Here is a 21,600-nt window from a genome sequence, read left to right as displayed (position 1 = left end):
AGGGCAGCCCCACCTGGAACTGGGCACAGTGGGGACACTGGTTCCCACCACTTGTGGGCGCATTTGGGGCTGGGTGACCAGGCAGGCCTCCTGATGGCTGTCACCTGAGTTGAGATTTCATTCAGGGAAAGTGGCAAAAATTCAACCAGTGAGACTGTCAGGTTAAAATGTCCAAACCCAATGGGGGTCTTTTCTGTATTCACATTTAGAATTATTATAGAGGTAACAACCACGGCAAAGCCACCACCACCACCAGCTACCTTTGTGGAGAGGGGTTCTGCCCACGAGAGTTGAAAACAAGGCCAGGACAGCAGGCGTTGCAGCTGGGGGTGGTAGGCACCCAGCAGGCCCCCGAGGAGTGAGAGAAGCCTGACCAGGGCAGGCACAGGGCCTGAGCACAGGGTGGCCTCTGGCTCCTGACCTTTGCTGGCCGCCCCTCTCCTCCCCTGGGTGAGGTGCCCGCCGGACGGCGCGGACAGCCCTGCCGGAGCCCCACGCGCCCGGGCCCCGCCCACAGCCCGATTTCCCTCTAAGGCCCCGGCCCGGCTGCTGGGCTGGCCGCTCCCAGGAGGCCTGGGAGACCCTGTCCAGACAGCCAGTGCCACGCCGCAGCCTGAAGCCGCCCCTTTGCCGGCGCTCAGTTGTGAAGAGCAGTCACACACACATCGCAGGGCAAGGCGGCGGGGGCCCTGCCACGCTCTCCTGGCCGGAGCTCTCCTCTCTGGGCAGGCCTCGGTGCTGCGGCCCCAGCTCAGAACCCTCCGCACCGGGGGTCCAGCGGTGCGCGCGGCCCTCGGGCTGGCCCTGGGCGTAGGCTCCTGCCCGGGGTGGGGAGACTCGGGGAGCTGGCAGCAGGGACCCGGCCTGGGCGGTGCTCCCAGGCCCTCAGGGCCCGAGGCAGCGCTCGGCTCTAGGAGGTGGGGACAAGACGCTGTCACTTCATCCACAAGCGTTAGAGGAGTGCGTTCCTAGCTCTCCCGGAAGCCGAGCCGCACGCTCCCCGGCCGGGCGTCCCGGTGCTCCCGCGCCCTCTGCTGGCGGCTGGGAGAGAAGGGGTGCTGAGCCGCCTCTGCTGACCTTTCCTTCACGTGCCTGGTCCAGTGGCCTCATGGGGCTGACGATCCGGCGAGAGGCAGGCTGGAATAAAATCTTCAGAGAGCTGGGACTTAGCTGAGAACCCATTCACTGTAACTCAAAGACTGGCATCAAATTTATTATTATCTTTTGTTAAATACTGTTTTCGGAGCACATGTTCTATAAGGGGCGGGGGTAGGTTTTCTTCTCGGTACATTTTTGTGTGTGCAGTTATGTGACAGGAGGAGACAAAACAAGTGGTACCCAGGTGGGGAGGGGTCTCAGGCTTGGACCCTGTGCCCAAGCTGCATGTTGCCCCTCTGATTGAGAACAGCCCCTGGACTCCCACCAGGTAAACCTGAGACCCAAGTCTCACAGTCAGGTGACGTCAGAGGAGGTCCACTGGGGACAGTGAGGACTACACACACCTGCATTCCACGCATCCTAAAGGAACCATACATAATGGGGAGGTGGGGGTCTGTTGGGCAAGCCCCTGCTCACTGCACCAGCCGCCTGTCCCGCAAGCGTCTCATGGAGTGGGGGGTGGGGTGCCAACTGCTGTGGTGCTAAGTGGGATGACTGGGATGAGGACCTCTCCTGCGGGGGGTGTGGGTGACTGAGCAGTGTGCACTGGGATGGGGGGCCTGGGCAGAATGGCTCCAGCCTCCAGAGGGTCCTCAGCTGTGCCCCTGTGAGGGCAGAGGCTTGACCTGCCAGGGCACTGATGCCAGGTACAGACCAGGGGGCAGAAGACAGGGCCCCCCCGGGGCCACAGAAACATCCGTTGATGGCCTCGTGGCACAGAGCAGTGCTGGTGGGTCCTCCGGGCCGGCCCCAAGCCTTCCTCGGTGGAGCCCACAGTGTTTGCTTGTCATCACACATGGGAAGGATGCTCACAGCTTGAGAGGTGCCTCCGGTGGCAGATCCAGGTCCCAGAGAGAAGAACCAGGCGTTTCTCACATGGGGCAGCTCTGGACCATCAGGTGGTCCTTCCAAATCTGGCCCAGGCAGGTGGGGCTGGGGACCTCGTCCAGAAAGAGGTGGCCATGGTGTGGTCTGTTACACCAGCACTTGCCGGGAGGTCAGAGGCAGGAATTGTCTAGATTCAGAAAGACCTTCCCTGGGCCCCCTTCAGACTGAAGTGTTGCAAAGTCAGTTCTTCACAGCAGCTCAAGGAGTCTCTGAAGGTCTAATTAAAAAACAATGTTGAATAGTTCTCCGCATCAGGAGAAGGTGAGCTAACAGGCTGAGAGCTGCTCCGAGATGTTAGCTGCTAGGCCAGGCTCAGGAGAGGACACCCCACGCCCGCCCCCAAACACACACAAATCCCTCATTTGTTGCTTTGAGCTGGAAATATGGTGCCCTCTCTTCAGCCCAGGAGAGGAAAGCCATTCCCACAGGAACAGAGAGCCACGTGGAGGGAGCAGCACTGGGGTGGGGGCTGGGAGACTGCAGCTCAACCTCCACCGCTGTGTGATCCCCAGACCCTCATGTCCTGCATCAGAAGTCAGGGCTCACACCACCCACCATGGTGGGGCGAGGCACACAGAGATGACCCTGTGACAGTGCTGGCCCACGGTTGCCCCTGTGGCTAAGCAGCATCTGAGTCTGAAGGGGAGGAGGGCGCTGGGGGTCTGTAGGGTGGCCCCAGGCAGGCATGGCGATGGGGTTCAGGGGAGCCCTGGTGCCTGGGTGTTCTGCCTCCCAGCCCACACTAAGGGAGGTGAGTCCCCAGCCTGGGCCTCCAGCCCTCTGCCCGCTGGCCAGGCACGGCCCCCACCAACTGCTGGAGCCCAGGGTCGAGGGGGCCTTGCCTGGAGCTGCTCTCAGTAGCTGCTGTCTGCATGGAAGGGCCCTGGGGCCGGCAGGGTGCGGTCACCCTCCTCGCGCGGCCTCGCCAGCTCCCCGTACTCGCTGTTGTAGAACATCTGGCCCCGGGCCCCCCGGTCCGGCCGCCGCCGCCTCCCTTGGGGGTCGAGGTGTGCCACGGTCATGTCCACGTTCCTGCCTGGTCCTTCACAGCTGCCGAGACAGGGAAGGTGGCATCAGAAAGAAAAGAAGAGTGACTGCAGCCTCATCGGGGTGGGGTCTGGCTGGAATGGCCCGAAGCCAGTGGAAACACAGGCAGACCTGACTCAGATAGAAAGACAAACCACCGTGCCTGCTGGCAAACACTGGCGCTTCCTCGGCCCCAAGCGGGGCGGGGACGACGGAGAAAGCCCAGCTGCCTCCCCCCAGACCTGCTTCTCACCCAGTCCTGCAGTCTTCGTAAACGGCACGGACATTGATTCAACGGCTCGGGCATCTGGGTGTCATCCTCTCTTCCTCCTTTCCCCTCACCCCCCTGTCCAGTGCTCTCCGTGCCCCGCCCCACGCGGCCGGGAGCTGCCATCTGAGCGCGCTCTGGGCTCCCCGACTGCATCTTCCTTCTCCACTCAGCCAGTCCTCAGAGATCCTTCAACTCAGATGGTGTCCTTTCCCTCCCGACAGACCCTCCAGTGGCTTCAGAACGGAGCCGAAGCATCTCATCCCGGCCCGGGAAGCCCCGCAGCCTCTATCTTGCTGATGGCCCGTGACTGGCCCGCCTTCGCTCTCATTCTCTTGGAGTTTTTTTTTTAAATGCTGTTTCATTGCTTTTGCTTTTGCTTTCATGTTTGTTTCTGCTTTGCACGGTGCTACTGAAAAGCCTGATGCCAATCTGACTCTTTTTCCTTCTTTCTTTTTCTTAAATTGAAGTACAGTCAGTTACAGTGTGTCAATTTCTGGTGCACAGCACAGTGTCCCAGTCATGCATGTACACGCATATGTTCGTTTTCATATTCTGGACTCTTTTTCTCCACAAGTGACTTGGTCTTTTTGCTTGAATTCCCAGAACGTTTATCTCTTTTTTTTTTTAAACATTGATCGAAATTCTACTTTATTTCTTTCTTTACACCTTTGCTGTGGTGTGGTTCCTGTACAGTAAACTACACATATTTCAGATGCACAATTTGATGAATTTTGATAGATGTAGACGCCTATGAAACCACCACCACTATCAAGAGGGCTCACATTTCCATCACTCCCCAAGAGGTGCCAATTTTGAATTCCCAGTTTATCCCTTCCCACCCCCTTTACTCCCTGGTAACCATAAGTTTGTTCTCTGTGCCTGTGAGTCTGTTTCTGTTTTGTAGCTAAGTTCATTTGTGCCCTATTTTTTTTTTTTTTTTTAAGATTCCACATCTAAGGGGTATCATGTGGTGTTTTCCAGAACGCTTACCTTTAAAGTCGGATAGTTGGACTAGGCTATGTCTCAGAGTTTACTATTCTTGGACCAGTCTTCCCAGGTCCCCTCCCAACATGTAGATTCAGGTCTCCTTTTATGTAAGAGACTTATCTTGAATTTCATGGTTAAAACATTAGTTCTGTTTCACTGTTGGCATTTTCTTCCTCAGAGGCTCCAGCTGTACATACATTGGATCTTTTCTACTCAACTTTGAGATTTTTCACATCCTTTCTGATCCTTTTTGCCTCCTTATTTATTTTGCTTTATTTTCTTGACTTCTTTTCACGTCTATCCTCTGTGCCTTCCACTGACAGTGACAGTCTGATCATATCTTATTATCCCTTTGGCACTCTGCTTTTCATTCTTGAGACGATTCATCTTTTGTTTCCATTTGTCCCCTGACTTTAGTCAGCTCCCATTTGCTATCCTCACACTGTTTGTCCATTTCTACTCTGAATTTTTGCATTTCTGATTCATAGTGCAGCTCCTTGTTTAATTATGACTTTAATTCACATGGGCACATTGTATCAGTCTTTCTATGTTTTTTTTGTGAGTGTTTACAGCTCCTCAAAACTTTTCATTCTAATTTCCTTTTCCACTCTTAAATAAGTCTGTGTGGATGGTACTTATTTTTTCTGTTCATGATTATTCATGCTGAGGTTATCCTATGGAAGAGGCCAGCGTTCTTCATTCAGGAGCACTGTATCTGATCCAAATCTTTGGTATCACCTTAAATTCCTTCAACTGCAGCCCCCTTTCCAGTGGCTCCATTCACATCCCATGGACTAGCCAGTCACTTAGCAGGGAGTGTGAGGCCCTCTCGGCTGCTGCCAGGCAGCCACCTGACCAACCACAAGCCAGGGTCTCCAGATCTTCCTTCCGCCTATAGGCTCAGATGAAACACCATACCACAGGGCATGGGATCTGGCATCCTGAATGGCCACTAACAGGACCAGGTGAGCCACCTGGAAGCAAAGATGAGTTAACTCCCCATGTGGTGAGTACTGACCAGTGGTTAGCAGAAGATAGGAAAGGACTGGGCAGATAAACTCCCTCCTTCTCTTGGAGCGGATGCCTCCAAGGCACATAGTCCATCCTTGCACCTGTATGGAGACTGTTCCATATGTCAAGTGGATGCACCTGCCAAGCGACCTGCTGCATCCCTTTGTGCCACATCATGTGTTTCCAAAGGAACCTGGGAAGAGAATTGTGCCCTTTGTCATCACTGTCATGAGGTGCAGTTGCTGTAGTGAACAGATCCTTGGGTGTGTATCTGTCTTCTGGATTCTTAACACAATCTTGCTTCTGTAGGCCTCTCATCTTCTGCAGTTCTCTTCCTCCTTCACCACCAGGCATCTGGGTGCACACGGCCTCCTGCTCTCTGCCTTTCAGAAGCAGTGCCTTCCCCAGACGTTCCCCTGGTGGCATGCTCTATTGCCTTCCCAGACTGTATGGCCACTGTCCCAAGGACCTTCAGCCCCTCTCACAGGGCAGTCCCCATGCTGTTCTCTTTCTGCCGTGGCTCAGCCACCGCTCTGCCGGTTCCGGCGCTGAGTTCCCAAACACACTCAGCTGGAGTCTCTCGCCTGGTCACATCATAGGCACAGGCTGCGACAGGCCTTTGTGTGTTGCTTTTAGGAAGACGTGTGCAGATCTGAACTTAAGTAGCTTTTATCCTCTGGCTCCTCTTATCGAATTTCTTTTGGGGCGGGGGATGAAATACTGTTTAGTAAAGAAACATTAGCCAGAAATTACTTCTGTCAGTGCAGTTAGCACTAATTTCCCCAAACGAGGGGACAAAGAGGGATCACCTGACAATCAATGAAAAGAAAAAAGGAGGCCACGGTGCACGATGCAGGTGCAGAAGTCATCCCTAGACACATGACCCCACGACTGCCAGTGTGCACAGGGCTGTGAGCACACACTCTGCAGGCTGCTGGGAAAATAACAGGTGGCTGGTTAAGCTGCGAGGCCCTAACTCCACCTACCAGAGAGGTTGAGAACGCCATCAACCATCTAAAGTGATACAAACCAAAGCCTGCGGTCTAGGGCACAATAGTCAGTGGCAACATCGCATATTGATTCCACCACAGCCTGGGCAGAAGCCAGGATTCGCTCTGGGAAACTGTCAGACGACCCAAAAGGGGCTCCTGCCAGAGACGCAGACGTCAAAGGTGGAGGGAACAGTCCAGACACAGCGGTCTGAGGAAAGCGGGAGAGGGTCCTTTTTCACGTGTCACAGGTCCTGCCATTTACACAGCCACGAGCAGGTCCGCTTGTAAAGGGAATAAGTAGACGCCTACCTGTCTCATATACACCCGTCAAAGCTCAAATACTCAGGGTATTTTTTTGGAGGGGAAGCTACCTTCTGGGGCAAATGGAGGTCTATGCAGGTTGCCCTCTGTGCAGGCACACAGGAGAATTTCTCTGTAACTGTCTTCTCATCAAAGTAGGACTCCAGCCAGCCCTAGTTCATGCGACCTGTCTAGCTCCTGTGGCCACCTGGCTAAGTGCTGGGGACAGAGGACAGCGGTGGCCTCCCCTGGCTGGGCGAGGGGTGCTACGTGCATTGGGCACGGCGGATCATGCTCAGTTTCACAAAGAGGTAGCCTCTGAACATCTGTCAAATGGAAGGGAGCTTTGGGGACCAGCACCAGGTGTGCTGGGTCAGGATGGTGAAGGGGGAGGGGGCTCCTTTGGGAAGGCTGGTGGCTAAAGGCCTCAAGTCCCAGGGCAGCTGGCCCTGAACACACAAAAGGGCAACATGAAGCCACGGAAGGTTTCACCTACAAGAGTGACAGGCACACGCAGGCCCAGCCGCCCTCCCCTGGCCCCTGGCAGCGGAGGAGGCTCCAGAAGTCTTACCTGAATACGCCTTCTTGTTTGTGTCTGCTCTCCAGCTGCTCAAACTCCTCGGAGGCCAGCACCATCCCACTGTCTGTCTGGTTATCCTGTGCAGAGAGAACAAGCCAGGGCTGTGGGCCCCACCGAGGCCCGTCCACAGTGGCACTGTAGATGTGGACTTGTACCACCCCTGACCTAACACTCATCCTGCGGAAAGTGAGGGAGACGGGTTTCCATGCCTCCCCAGAGCCTGCAGTAAGGGTCACGTGTCCCCGCCACAGGGGGAGAAACTGAGGCCTGGCAGGGGCCATGCCTAGCTACTCAGGAGGACGGCAAAGCTGGGACACCCCTGGTGGTGGCCATACTCACAGACAGAGCAGGAGAAGCAGGGAAAGTATCGAAAGAATCTGGCAGCTTGTAGTATAGGAAAAGAACCCTCAGACACATCCCAGGTTTAGTGGGGCTGTCACCTTAGTGTGACTTGGCATGGTTCTCATTTTGATTTAAATGGAGGGGAACTGCACACCATTAGAGCTGAGGGCCCCCCCACTATCTTCATCTGGCTCTGGAACGTGAGCCCAGGTCTGTATGGCACTGGTCCAGGACCCCACAGCTGTCCCCGCCGTCCAGCGACCCTGGGCCAGTGCTCCCTGCCCCGCCCCATCTGGAAGAGGGCCGGTGGGCTGTTTGTGCTTTTACAAAGTGGGCACACTGGCTCCAGCCTCACGGAGCTGTGAGAGGCCTGCTCTGTTTGATGGTATCTGAGGATACGGGTGGTTTTCTCATGACCCTGACCCCAGTCTCCTCCTCTCTCTGGCCAGGTGGCTTGGCGGCCACCAAAGGGGCCAGGAGACTCGCACTGATCCCAGGAGAATTATCTGGAAGGAAAATCCATCTTTCCACTGGGTTTCTCCTGGGGTTTCTACCTTGCTAGGAGAGAGAGGGCTGGGGCTGCTGGGAAGGGGGGACTCTGTGTGAGGAGGGCACAGGTGACAGTGGCAGACACACGGTGACGCTGCACGGGTGTCCAGACCCCAGGTGCTTGGGACGCACCCTGGGCTTGACCTTTTCAAAGACAGTTGGCTCCCTTTCCGGAGCTGCTTGCCTCAGGGGTTCCTGACACCTGACCCCCTGCCGAGAGAGCCCGGCAGCCCGGACCTGCGGTGCCCACGCCCACCCACCCTACTCACCACGGAGGCCTTGTAGGTCATTGGGGTCATGGGAAATTCCTCGAATGTCTTCATCCTGGAGGGACCCTGGGTCTGAGTCCCTCTGGCAAGGCACCCCGGAAAGGACACACAATTGTAATATCTGTGGGGAGGAAATGGGAAGTGCTGATAAATGTGCCCCAGCGTCCCTCCTGAAAGTTATTTCCACCTCTCTTTCTGCGTCCTCTCCCTGGGGAAGGACCCGGCCTGGGCATGAGTATGGGCCCAGGTCTGTGTGCTGCTCTGGGCCCCTCCCCAGGCCCCTGCACTCTGAACTGGGCCCCCTTCCCTGTGCAAGAGGACTGAACGTCCCACCACTGCTGGGGAGGGTGTGGAAGGGGAGTGGAGGGCACCCAGCACGGGTGAGACATGGAGCTGGAGAGACTGGAGGAGGCCTTCACCCCAGGATGGGCCACCAGCTACTGCCTGACCTGCATGCCTGTGTGTGTGTGTGTGTGCGCGCGCGCACGCACATCCGCCTGCCTGTTGGGGGGCTGGTGGAAGGAGCCTGGCAAGAAACAGCTGGCTGCTCCTGTCCTCCAGACCTGGCCGCTCCTGTCCTCCAGACCTGGCCCTGCTCGAGCCGGGGCAGACGGGGTGGCGAGTCTCAAAGCCCTTCTCTCAGCAGCGTGGATGGGAATGTGGATACGTGACCTTCCTGGTGGAAACGTCCACTGGCAAGAGACCCCTGTCCAGAACTCTGGAGACCCAGGCTACACTGTAAATGCTGCATACAGGTTAGCGAGTGGCCAGCTCTGCTCCCGGGGTCCCTGACAGCAGCCCGTGGGACTCGCCCTTCTGCCACTGGCTCCGTTTTCTCTCCCTGTGGCGCGGTGCTGGCCAGGGCACTGTCTGAAATGGGCGCTCCCCTGAAACTGGGGAGAGGGCCTCCCGGGGCTAGGAGTGTGGGCACACACAGGAGGCCAGAGGGCAGATACAAGGACTGTTGCAAGGCCACATGACCTTAGAGGCAGGGTGTCACCCGCTGCCACTGTCATTTAGCGTCGCTTTGCTGTCTGGGTTGGTGTACAGTGGCCTCTGAAGCCTTTGTAGCTTGCTTTCCCTTGACGACTGAAGAGGTTAAAGTGCACCATGTCCAAACTGCGTTCCCCCTGTCGGGGGACCAGTGGACCGGAGGAGGGTGGCTGACCTGGCAGCCAGGCTGTGCCGATGCAGGCTCGGCGGGCTGTCCTCGGCGTCGGCGTCAGCGTCGGCCTCGGCGATGTGCAGGGCCGTGGTGGATGCCTGCAAGAGGCTGCCCTCCTCCGAGCTCTGAGAGCTGCAGGGAGCCAGGCGGTCCTCCTCTTCCTGGCAGAAATGGCAGAAACAGCCCGGGTCAGAGGCCCCGCGCGCCCTCGGCCCGCGGCGCCGCGCTCCGGACGGCTGGCGTCCCAGCCCCCAGCGCTGCGCTCAAAGGCACCAAGGACTAGTGGAGCCGGCGGCTCCTCCTCCCAGCCCTGCCGGGTGCCCCGTTAGAGGAGGAGGCAGCCACAGCGAGAGCAGCTTCACCCCTGAGCCCCGGTTGCTCCACAGGCTCAGGAGTGAGCACAAGTGCTCCCCACCCTCTTCCCGGGGGCAGCGCTGGACCCCGAGTGCTCGTCTCCGGCCCCGGAGGCTGGGGCAGCAGGCAGCTCCCCGCTCACTCCTCCAGCGCCCAGGGCACCTGGTGCGGAGCCAGTCCTGAGCTGGCTTGGCTCCCCACCGCTGGGGAGACAGACACAAACCAAAAGCGGGGGCAGGGGGCAGAGAAGGAATTGCCAGAAGGCGGCTCCTTGGAGGCTCCCTCAAGCCCAGCCTGGGGCTCCTCGTGGGCAGAGCTGAGCTCTGACCAGCTGTGTCGCGGCCCCTGGGTTGGGGGCCAGGAGTTGCTGCAGCAGGACAGGGAGAGCGGGGCTCACCTGCCGGGCCCTGCTCAGGAGCAGGTCCCCCAGGATCTCCACCAGGTCTGAGAACGCGGGCCTCTCTTTGGGGTCCCCGACCCAGCAGCTCAGCATGATGCGGCGTCTGTGGGTACAGGCAGCTGGGGACTGTGGTCTGAGAGCACGCTGCACCTTACGCCAGCAGCCCCCAGCCCCCTGCCTAGCTTCCATCTCTTACGCCCCTTCCCCCCCCCTCCCTCCCTCCCTCCCCCTGGGCTTAGGCTGGCTTGTCTCTCCTGCCTGCAGGGAGGGGAGTTAGTGGATCACTTGGAGTGGGAACTTAGATTGCAGCCCACCCCTCTCCCCACCCGCCCCGGGCTTGTAGGACCTCGACCTCCTCCCCCTGCCTGCATGCCCCCTCCACCCCGTCCCATGCCTGTATCCAAACTCCCCTCCCCTTTCCCTTGTGGTGCCCACCGATCCCTCTGGCCCCCCAGTGCCTGAGGGCTTCCTGGGAGACTCACATGGCAGGAGTGGCCAGCTCTGGGGCCCTCATCCGGGTGCCCTCTTTCAGCCGCTGGCAGAACTCCTCATTGATCTGCACCCCAGGGTACGGGGAGGCCCCTGATGGCAGGAACAGGATGGGGTGGGGTGGGTGGGGAGCCGGCTATGGCTGTTCAGCCCAGACCCCAAATTGCCTCTGTCCTGGCCCCTGATGGCCAGGTGCTCGTCTTGCTGCCCCCTTGCCCAAGGCGAGCTCTTCATTTGGTTAAGACTGTGATGGCACCTGCTTGGTAGGATTGCCATGAGCATCAGCGCTTTACAGAGATGTTAGAGGAAACATGTCCCGTCCTGGGAGTCTCAGGGTTGGGAGTGCTGAATCAGCTGGCCTGCCCTGTCACAGTGACCCCTCTTCGGAGATGCCTTCCCCAATCTTGCCCTGAGTCCTGTGGCTCTGCCAGCAAACAGGCCCTGGACCTAACCCCTCCTCGCCGCCCTCTCTTCCTGGGACTTTGCCTTTCCTGACGAGGGGGGAAAACAGCTTTTGCAAGCCATACAGCAGCCGGGCAACCCTTTAAAGATACGAGTCAGACTGCTCTCTCCTTCCCTCAAAACCCCCGCACAGCTCCCAGTAGACTTAAACTTCAGATCCTCCCCTGGCCTGCAGGGCCACGCAGGCCCCCTCTCGCTGCATCTCCCGCAGCCGCCTGCTCACATCCTGCCCGCCACCACTGTGGGTCCGGCTGCACTTCGCCCTGGAGTGCTGTCCTCCCAGGCCCCCTGCCTCCACCCCTCCCACTTCCATCAGCCAGACCCCTCCTGGCCCCTCCAGCTCACACACAACCCATCCTTCCTGCGCTCTCTCCACGCTCTTTTCTTTTTACTAAGAGTCATTGGTCATGGCTGCCACTCAGTGTTTTCAGTGTGTTCACTGCCTCACCCTTATCCTGGTGGAGGGCGGGGGGGCTTCATCTTGGTCCCAGCGGGGCCCAGGTTCCCACGGGGCTTGCACAGGTGTGGTCACTGAGTGAGACCCCAGTCTCCTCCCGGCTGCCCCAAGGGCAGGTGAGGAGGGGGCTCAGCCAGGGAGGGGGAGATCTGGGGAAACTCGTATGGCCTTTCCCTCTGGGACCTGTCATGCGCCCAGGGGCTGCTGAGCGAACAAAGGGTTCTGCCTTGGCACAGGCTGGAGTGCACTGCCCTCCAGGTGGTGTGAAGGTGGCCCATGCTGGAGGTGAAGGGGAGAGGTAGGGGGCTCCCAACCACCTGCCTCAGAACGACCTGGGCTAAACCCCTGGGCCATGCAGCCCCCTGTGCGGAGAGGCTGGCGATGCGACCTTGAGCCTGTGATCCCCCCTGCCCCTCCCCTGCACTCACCCAGGGAGAAGATCTCCCAGAGCAGCACCCCAAAGGACCACACGTCACTCTGCGTGGTGTACACCTTGTCAAAGATGCTCTCAGGGGCCATCCACTTCAGGGGCAGCCGGGCCTGCAGGAGAGACGTCGTGTCCCCAGTGGGGGAGGGAGGGAGGGAAGAGGCCAAACCCTCGGGCACCCCCTCCTCTTCCCAGTCTTTGCAGGACTCTAGAGTCACGCCTCAAGAAAGGCTTCTGGGTCACACCCATCCTGTGTGTGTTCAGATGGCTCGTGCAATTCGCTGTGTCCCCCATCCGCATCCTGCAGGTGCCTGGTGCCTCCCTTGGAGGCTTCTGCCCTGCTGCTGTTCTTCTGGACCCATCTGGGCCCCTCTCTTCCGCTGTACTCTCCCAGGGAAAACCTGCAGCCCTCCTCCAGCTCCAGACCTCTCGGCCCCGCATCCTGAGGAATGCTGTGTCCCTGTACACCCTCACCAGTGCCACCTTTATGCACTCACTCACTTGGTCCCCACACTGGAAGCCTGGCATCATTCCTGACCCCTCCTCCTGTGGCCTCTACCTGGAAGCCCTGAGGGCTATGGCCCTTCCTGACTGGCCTCTCCCTCCACGCCAGCAAGCCCACTCCCTTCTCCTCCCAGCCTGCAAAGGAGGCTTCCGGATGGCACATCTGACTCTCACTTCCAAGTGCCCCCACACACTTGGAGTGAGAATGAAGGACAAGCCTGTACGGTGGGCCCCTTGCAGCCTGGGCCCATTTTGCCCATTGCCCTCTTTCCAAGCCTTTTCCTTCCTCCCCGGGGGGCAAATCCCTAACATCCTATCAGCTTCGGATGTTCAGATGCCTGCCTGGCTGCCTCTGAGCACCACCAGTGAGACACACATTGCACCCAGCACCCATGTGCTTTTCTGTGACCCTGCTACACCAGGTACACTAGGTACATTGTGTCATACCAGGTCTAGCCACCTCCAGGACAGACAACACGTAGGGTCCGCTTCCGCATGCCCAGCCCCCATGGGGCATGCATGGGGCATCACTGCCCACCTAGTGGACCAAGTTGCAGGGCCAGACACAAGTTCCAGTTGGAGCATCATGGTCCCTGCTCATCAGCCCTGCCTCCCTTCATCTGCTTCTGGTCATTCAGCAGAGTCACTAGCGTCCCTGTGGGGGTGAGTCCCCCACTCTGCTCCCTGACCCTCAGCCTCTGCCCTCCCTCCATGGCACTCACACTGCCCTTGCGCACGTAGTCGGGGTCTTTGTAGATGTCGCGGGCCAGGCCGAAGTCACAGATCTTCACCACATCACTTTCTGACAGCAAGATGTTCCGAGCAGCCAGGTCTCTGTGAATGCACTGGGGGCGGGAGGAGGCACAACGGTGTGATCAGAGCAGACCCCTGGGGCCACACCCATACCTGGGGCTCCAGGGTTCCCTGCCTGAGCTCTGCTTTTCTGGGGACAGATTTCTGTGTGCCCCCAGCACTCGCCATGGAGAGAGCTCCTGCAACTGTGGTGACCGCGGAGGAGGCTGTGGGGTTGGGCAGATGGATTCTACATCCAGCTCTGCCTCTGACCAGCTGGAGATCTTGGGAAGTCAGTTCCACCCTTTAGGCTCAGTTCCCGCCTCTGCAAAGCGAGAGAGCTGCCCCTTGATCACAGTATCATTGTGGGCGGAACCAGGACCAAGCTTGGCAGGCAGGTAGGTCTGGCTTCTCTCCCCCTCGGGAGAGCCTGCCGGGCAGTCACCTTGCGGGAGGCCAGGAACTCCATCCCTCGGGCCACCTGGAAGCTGTAGCAGACAAGGTCTTCCATGGTCAGTGGGCTCAGCCACAGGTCCTCGGCTGCACAAGAGAGTGAGGCTGGCTCAGGAGGGGGCCCCCTCCAGGACTCCCATCTTCCACCCAGCCCCCCAAGGGGACGTTTGTTTGCTGAATCTGGCTGCATCCCTCCTGGCTGGGCAACGAGCATGCTGGCCTCCCCCGCCCCTCAGCCTCCACTCTCTGTGACACCCACTACCTACTCAGAGCAGAGGCTGCTGCTGCCGCACTGGACCTTTGCACCTGCTACTTCTGTCTGGGGCTGCTCCCCACCATGTCTGCAAGGCAAGCCCCTATTCATCTAGAGATGCCCAAATCAAACGTTTAAAGTGAAAACTATCCTTGAGGTGCCCTCCCTTGCTAAGGCTCTCCCACGCGAGGCCCTCCAGGAGAGCCCCGGCTGGCTTGTCCCAGGGCCCCTGCTCATGAGGTGTGATCGTGCCAGACACCTTGGGCAAGAGGAAGTCAGACTCTTACCTTCTTGGACTCGAGGGGCCCGCCCTGCCCCGCCCTTGCCCATCAGGAGCCGCGTCAAGAGGGCCCTGTCGCTGCTCCCTGGCCTCCTCCGGTCTGCCATGGCCCCTTCCACCATGGCGCAGAACCGCCTTCGCTGTTCAGGAGACTTCTCCTGCGAATGCACAAAGTGGATCCGAGGAGGCCCTCCCATTCGCGGCAGAGGCGTGCTCCCCCTTCCCGGCAGCCCACCTTGGCGCCCAGCCGGCTCCCGAGCAGCGCTCCGGCCCCCCGGCAAGGCGCCCACCTACCGCGTAGGGGTTGAAGGCCTCCCGCTTGGCGCGCAAGAAGTTGGAAAGGTTGCCATACTTGCAGAACTCCACGATCACCATGAGGGGGCCTGGGGCAGGTTAGGGCGGGAGCCAGGCGCTCGGACGCGAGGGAGGACAAGCCACGGCCCCGCCCCACAGCCCTCCTGCGCCCCGCCCTCCCCACGCCCCGCCAGCGCGCCTTGGGGGCTTGGCCCTCCCACTGGCTAGGCCGCCCGAGCTCTTTACCGTTGGGCTTGGTGCACGCCCCCAGGAGGTTGACCACGTTGAGATGGTTACCGATGTGGATGAGGATTTTGAGCTCCGACATCAGGGCGCGGTGCTCGCTGGCGGTGGCCCCCTCTAGAGGGAACACGGGGACTTCGCAAGGTGCCAGGCCCGCTGCGCCTGGGCCCCAACCCGTGCGCGTGCCTACTTCCGGGCCTCTCAGCTTAGCTAAGGCATGGCTCAGCGCTCTTACTTGTGGGGGCGCAAGGCCCCCGGCAGGCCCTGCCTGCCCCTCTGCGGCAAAGGTTTAGGTGGGACTGGTAAGTGTTACTCAGAGGTGGGGCCCAGGCCGGGCTCTGACCCCCACGGATTCCCTGTAGAACCTTGGGTAAGACTCTGGCTCTGAATTTCAGTTTCCCCTCCTGCACCAAAGCCCCACCAGCCCACCCAGAGCTGCTCTTCCTCACCAGCTCAGCCGCCCCTTCTACCCGCGGATCCCGCACCTTTTAGCATTTTCACAGCCACCGTGTCACAGCTGCTGCCCTTGCTGATGCCAAAGGCCGAGGCTTCCACCACCTTCCCAAAGGCCCCGTGGCCGAGGACTCTCCCTGTGGGGGCAGGGAGCTGGTTCCAGATGAGCTGTATGGGGGTGAGGGTGGAGAGGACTGGGCAGCAGGGACAACCCCTGCGGAGGGCCAGGAAGGAAGGCTCAGGAGGGGGAGGAAAGTCGGGAGCCCCTCTGCCAAACAGGAAGTGCATGGGGAGCAGGAGAGGGAAGAGAGGGAGAGGAGAGACAGACAGGAAGGCCTGCATCCTCTCCCAGCAGGTGTGATGGGCCCACCCTGCTTAGAGCAGCAGGAAGTGACCCTGGGGGCCTGGGAACTGGGAGACCCGATCGTGGTTCTGGGGCTGCACGCCCAGATGGACAGGTCGGGCCAGGTGGGGGCCAGGTGAGACTTTCTGGCATGAGTTCTGAGAATGGAGGATTTCAGGGCTCCAGACTGTCCTGCCCCATAGCAGCTGAAGCTGTCTCTGCCCAGCGGGACAGGGTGGACGGGGCAGGCTGGGTGCTGGCCTCACCGAGGTGCAGCCGCTCCCGGGGGAACTCCCACTGGCTGGCATCGTAGGACAGGTATTCACACTGCTCCTCCAGAGGCACTTCCCCGGGGTCCATGATGATGGACAGGTAGCCAGTCTTGATGTCTGCATGGGTTGGCTGGGAGCGGGGTTGGGGAAAAGCTCGCTGACTTGGCCATACCACCCTACCTGGGGTAAAATTTTGCCCAGGACATATGCGATCTCCTTAGGGACTTTCAATATAGGAGGGGAAAGAGACAGAAAACCTCTGGTCCTTTAAGAGCCCAGCATGGAAGGGTCAGGGAGGGCTCACGGGAGGCAGGGCTTCTGGGAGAGCCAGGACAGGACCATACTCCTTAACTTAAGGGCTAGCCAGGGTGGAGAGAGGCCCCACAAGGAGCTGGGGAGAGGCTGGGCAGGGGGACGAGTGCTCACCCTCCTCATGTTACAGAAGATGAGGAGGAGAAGGATCCAGAAGAAGACGGCGATGACCCCGGTGCCAATAAGGATCACGATCTCCATGCTGCCTTTATCCTCTGAGCCTGAGTGGGCAGAAAGGGGCTAGTGTGTGCGTGTGTGAGGGGAGAGAGGGTGCACCCTTTGGGAGGTGCCCCTTCTTGTGGGCACGACTTGCAGCGAGGTGGCCAGAAGAAGGCGCCAAGTGCAGACGGGCGGAGGGTGGACAGAGGGGCGAGGGAGGGAGGCCGGACCTTCCACCGCCACGCTGGCGGAGGAGTTGACGCAGCCCTTGGCGTTGCACACACTGCACAGGTAGCGGCCCGCGTCCTCCTCGCGCACGCGCTGAATGCTCAGCTTCTGGTTCGAGTCCGCCAGGTCGATTCCTGCCGCAGGTCGGGGAGACGGTCGAGTTTAGGTAGGTCTGGGGCCTTGGCCTCACTGAGCTGCCAGACGCCGCCCTTCACCAGCGTCCGTCCCCTCCTTACCGGACTCTTCCTCCAGCAGCCTCTCATCTTTGTACCACACGATGCTGGGCACGTGCGTCCCGGCCACTGGGCACCGCATCTCCAAAGAATCGCTCACGTTCACCAGGAGGTCGGTCAAGTTCTGGGTGAGCCGCGGGGCTTCCAGGGCTGGGGGCGGGGTCGAGAGGGCGCTAAGTGGAGCTGCAGAAAGCAGGAGGGCGCGCCAGCAAGGGGCCCTCCAGGGCTAGGAGCCCTTGAAGCTGAAGGAAAGGTCAGGGTTTGAGCTCGGGGCGGGCAGGGCCGCGCACCTCCACAGCGGGCCTGGGGAGGGGGACGCTCCTGCAGGATCGGGCTCGTGAACGGACCGCCCAGGCGCGTGCGGGACGGGGGGGGGGGGGAGTGACGGCTGCTGGGGAAGCACCGCTCCCCCTCCCCCCGGCGGCCCTGCCTGCCTCACCCTGCACTGACAGGTACTTCTTGTGACAGTGCTTGTCTTGGCTGCGCCGGTCCTGCACCTCGCACACGTAGTCGCCTTCGTGTTCAGGCGCCACGCTGGGGATGGTCAGGCTGAGCGTGGCGTGGCGCGCCCCGGGCGCCGCCTCCTCCAGGCTGGCAGCCAGCGGCGTGGCGAAGAGGTGCACGTTCTTGCAGTCGAGCAGCAGCGGGTTCCCGTGCGCGTCATGCAGTGTGGACAGGTTAAGGCGGTACCAGCGCAAATGCTCGTAGGTGTAGTTGTCCGCCTGGCAGCTCAAGCGGACGGCCTGGCCCTCCAGGGGCTCCTCTGATGGCTCCGATTCTATGCTGAAGCCGTCGGGGATGGCTGAGAAGGGAGGACAATCTCTGTGACGTGCCGTCTTCTGTTGGCTTACCTCCCGGCCTGCCCAGGAGCTCTCTCTCCCTTTCCCAGTGGCCTTCTAACTCCCTCAGCTCTCCCCCAGGGGTGTGCGTCAGGTGTGTCTGGGCCGGGGACACCACACTGGAGCCCTCTTTGCCCTCTCACTGACCAGACACCAGATCCCTGAGGTCAGCCCCGCTGGGGTCACCTCCTGCCTTTGTGACAAGCTCCCCTCTTCTCCCAGGAACCTAGGTCATCAATGAGTTCCTTGCCACCAGGCTCAGAGGGGGCCTGTGTCCCCACTCTCCCTCACTGCTGACCCCACTCCCCACCACTGCCCTCTCCTTGCAACTATCTGGGCTTCATTAGCTTTTAGCAATGCCTCCCAATTTCCTTCTGTCCCTCTGGCCATTCATTGCCGAGCTCCTAGGGGCTCCTCTCCCCTCCAAAGTTCTTAGCATTCCTGAGGACACTAACACATTCGAAAATCTCAGGAAACTCTACACCTCCTTCCCAGGGCAAGATGCAGTGAGAACCAGATGCCGTGTGGATCCAGGCTTAGGAAGGGGGTGGGAGGGAAGTGGAGTCAGGGGAAACTGTGGGGAACAAGAGGGCGCCCCTGAGAGAGGCACCTCCAAGGCTGTGGGCAGACTGTGCCAACCCATGCCAGTGGCTCACCATCCCAGTCCATATGCCAGTGACCTCCAAATCCATTCCTCCTGCCCAGACCCAGGGGCCCCATGGGCCCTGGATGCCTCAAGGTCACCAGAAACTCAATGGGCCCCAGTTTGGGGACATCGTCTTCTCCCAGGCCTGCTTCCCTCCCAGGCCCACCTGGCTCCCGACTTCCATCCCGATCTGCACAAGTCACTCACTGGTCACGTAGAAGTAGATGAGCCGCTCGTCCTGGCCCACTTTGTTGAAGACCACACACTTGTACATGGCGGACACATTGGCGTCCTGGATCACCAGCTTGCTCACCGTCTGGACAGGACACATGTCAGGCATGAGCTCCCCAGCCCTGACCTCCTCTCTCTGTAAGGAGGTTGCTGTGCCCACAAGAGTAATGGAGGAAACTGAGGCTCCAGGCTGCAGATGACCAAAGCTCAGAGACAGGACCAGCAATGGTGAGGCAGGGACAGTGCTATGGACAGCCGGCCTCAGCTGTGCTGCGGTCAGAGGGCAGTGCTAGGCGGGACCAGCAGGACCTCTGGCTGTGGATGGGCTCAGGCTGTGGCCCTGTGGAGGAAGGGACAGGGTCCTGGTAGCACTGGCTTGCTCCAAGCCAGAGTTAGGGCTCATGTTCTGGTCACATCAAGGCTCAGCCTATGGGCCAAGGTGAGCAGATTGTCACTGCGTGAGATCCTTGTGATGTGCCCACAGATGCCCCAGGGCTGCCCATGAGCACTTCTCCCAGTGCCCTGGTTAGTGGCAAGGGGAGGGGCTAGGTTCCAGGGCTCCAGAAGGACTCTGGGGGTGTGGGGAGGGGAGTAGGAAGCTTGGAAGTGGAGGAGGAGAGAGGACCATAGGCCCTGCCTACCATCCAAAGACCCCACCCCCATCCCAGGCCGGGCACTTCCTGGCCAGCCTGGAACAGGAAGAGGCTCTAGAGGTGTGTAGGAAAACAGGAAGTGACTGTAGGAAGTGGGTGCCTTTGTTCGGTCCTTCCCTTGCCTGGCCTCTTCTAGGCATTGCCCCCAGCGTGGGCCAGCAGCTCGGCAGCCTTTGGTGGAGATGGAGCCGGCCCCCAGCCCCAGCCCTCCCAGCCCTCCCAGCCCTGGGCAGTGGGGGCCCACAGCCGTGAACCTCAGCTTCCCTGCATGGGAAGCAGGTGGAGGTTTCTGGCCCCACGTCTACACACAGGCAGGCAAGCTGATGCCCAGAGACACTGCAGAAAGGTTGCCTCAGCTGTTATCCCCAGAGCTCTGCAAGGCTGGGGGCCACCGAGGAGGCCAGGAGAGGGCCCCACCCCGCCTCCCTTTCCCCTTTCCCCCTGTGGCACGGATGGCCCACACCTTATTCTTGCCCTCTACAAACTCGGTCCAGGTGTCCAAGCTCTCAATGGGGTTCACGGCATCCTGTGTGGTCACCTCCTTCCAGTCCTGGCACTGTGGCATTCGGTCTCGCTGCTGCCGCCGCCGCCGGCTGCTACAAACAAGGAGAGGCAAGGGCCGGTCAGGGATGCGGGCAGGGAGGGCCCACCCTGAGGGTAGGGTCAAGTTTCTGTCATTCTCAGGGTCATCCTTTCACATCTTTGTGCGTAAGACCCGCCCCCAAAGTGAGCAAGGGGAACGGGGAACTTGTTTCTGGAGCACAGTCTCCTTACTCTTATGTTAGGGGCCTGGCAACCCATCCTGCTTGGACTGCCAGACACAGTCTTGCCCCGGGGCCAGGGCCTGCACCTGCACAGCACCACAACTTGTGGCTCTGTGGTCATTCTCCAGTCTGCCCTGCCCCCTGTCCCTAACTACCTGCAGGTGTCGCATCTTGCAAAGTTCACCCATATCTCCTGGGGCAGCAAAGTCACCACTCCTACTCCAAGAAGCCCTCTTCCTAGCCGCCCCCCAACCCTTCCAGAGCTGCAGCCCCTCCCTCGGCTGAGTTGCATCCCATCACTTTGGGTTTCCTGCTGGGATAGAGGTCCAGGGGAGGGGTGGACCAAGGGAGGCTCTTGTCTGCCCCCAGTGGAGCAGAGCGGGCCCCTGGGCTCCATCCTCGTGCAGAGCGTAACGGTAGAGCATCAGAGGGAAGTACATTTGGGGGTGCCAGCTGTGACCTGCAGCCTCATGGTTTAATAGAATCTCTTATTAGCCTTGAAGATTGTGGACTGGCTCAGGCCCAAAGGCCACCCCTACTGAACCTCCCCACATGACCATGCCAGGGCCACAGCCCCTCTGCTAGGATGGCCACCCTGTCTCCCTTGGGTTCCCAGCTCCCGTCCCTCCCCAGCCTGTGTCCATGCCCCCAGCCCATTAGGATCTCTTGCTAAATGGCAGGTGTGACCTGTCAATTCCCTGCTCAGCACCGTTCACTGACTCCTTAGTACCTTCAAGACCACTGACCACCTTGGTGCCCTGCCTTCTCGGCCCTCACTTGTCCAAGTTATCTCTGCCCCGAGTGTTCTTCTGGCCCATCTGGTGCCCCCTCAGGTAGGGCAGTGTGGCCCAGAAGTTGGGCAAGATCTTCTGCTTAGGGCCGTGGCCTTAGGAACGTCACACCCCTTCTCCGACCTCACCCTTCTCCTCTCTAAGGGGTCGCTGATGGGCTGATGGGTGTTGAACATGCTTGGTGTGCCTCGGGGCTCCTCAGCACAAGTCTCACAAAACTGGCCTAGCTCTGCCTGTGTGGTGCCCCGAGATGTGTCCTTTGGTCCCCTCCAGATGATGCAATTGTGTGTCTGGGGTCTTTGCTTTCAAGGGAAGTGGGTGGGGCCTGGACCACGCCCAGTGTCCAGCCTGGCCTGACTGATGTACTGGAGGGCCTGAGCCTTGCCCAGGTGAGGTGAGGTCAGGGATTGGCTACAGTTGAATCGTGATAGGGTTCAAGTTTAGAGCAGGGCTCTGGGGAGGGGTGCAGGCAGTGAGTAGGGGTCTGGCGGAGGCTGGGGATGAAGCGGGGAAGCAGGGGAGGACAGGTGGAGCCACACTCACAGGCTGCGCTGGGTGAAGGTCTTGCAGGGTGTCCACGGCCGCCAGTGCCACTGGATGCTGAGGGGAGGGGGCACGCCGTAGGCGGTACAGGTGAGGGCCTGGCGACTGTGGCGGGAGTAGATGCTGGGGGAGGAGGCCTCCTTCTCATGGATGTGGGGAGGCACTGGGTACACAGGCAGGCAGCCGG

The 21,600-nt window shown here is 59.9% G+C and overlaps 1 protein-coding gene across 4 annotated transcripts in view; it reads right to left on the bottom strand.

Annotated features, from left to right (window-relative positions):
* Positions 1 to 1,186: 1,186 nt before the first annotated feature.
* FLT4 (fms related receptor tyrosine kinase 4) overlaps positions 1,187 to 21,600 on the bottom strand; it is a 38,881-nt gene continuing 18,467 nt past the window's right edge. For 2 of the 4 annotated variants that reach the window (XM_074350097.1, XM_074350101.1), the window contains exons 10-31: positions 21,414 to 21,576; positions 19,779 to 19,911; positions 18,639 to 18,747; positions 17,386 to 17,748; positions 16,950 to 17,096; positions 16,716 to 16,847; positions 16,441 to 16,547; positions 16,009 to 16,144; positions 15,432 to 15,536; positions 14,950 to 15,063; positions 14,704 to 14,792; positions 14,417 to 14,567; positions 13,869 to 13,963; positions 13,354 to 13,476; positions 12,129 to 12,240; positions 10,775 to 10,874; positions 10,290 to 10,395; positions 9,542 to 9,699; positions 8,374 to 8,494; positions 7,205 to 7,290; positions 2,889 to 3,096; positions 1,187 to 2,263 (exon numbers count right to left, since the gene is read on the bottom strand). In XM_074350097.1, coding sequence (XP_074206198.1) covers positions 2,901 to 3,096; positions 7,205 to 7,290; positions 8,374 to 8,494; positions 9,542 to 9,699; positions 10,290 to 10,395; positions 10,775 to 10,874; positions 12,129 to 12,240; positions 13,354 to 13,476; positions 13,869 to 13,963; positions 14,417 to 14,567; positions 14,704 to 14,792; positions 14,950 to 15,063; positions 15,432 to 15,536; positions 16,009 to 16,144; positions 16,441 to 16,547; positions 16,716 to 16,847; positions 16,950 to 17,096; positions 17,386 to 17,748; positions 18,639 to 18,747; positions 19,779 to 19,911; positions 21,414 to 21,576 — 2,846 coding nt within the window. In that variant the 3' untranslated portion in view covers positions 1,187 to 2,263; positions 2,889 to 2,900. The remainder of the gene's footprint in view (positions 2,264 to 2,888; positions 3,097 to 7,204; positions 7,291 to 8,373; positions 8,495 to 9,541; positions 9,700 to 10,289; positions 10,396 to 10,774; positions 10,875 to 12,128; positions 12,241 to 13,353; positions 13,477 to 13,868; positions 13,964 to 14,416; positions 14,568 to 14,703; positions 14,793 to 14,949; positions 15,064 to 15,431; positions 15,537 to 16,008; positions 16,145 to 16,440; positions 16,548 to 16,715; positions 16,848 to 16,949; positions 17,097 to 17,385; positions 17,749 to 18,638; positions 18,748 to 19,778; positions 19,912 to 21,413; positions 21,577 to 21,600) is intronic. The other 2 variants (XM_074350098.1, XM_074350102.1) reach the window with 1 other exon arrangement.

The sequence above is a fragment of the Camelus bactrianus genome, chromosome 22 (assembly GCF_048773025.1).
Source record: "Camelus bactrianus isolate YW-2024 breed Bactrian camel chromosome 22, ASM4877302v1, whole genome shotgun sequence".
NCBI lineage: Eukaryota > Metazoa > Chordata > Mammalia > Artiodactyla > Camelidae > Camelus > Camelus bactrianus.
The sequence above is the reverse complement of the archived record's forward strand: the minus strand, read 5'-3'. Positions and strand labels throughout refer to the sequence as shown.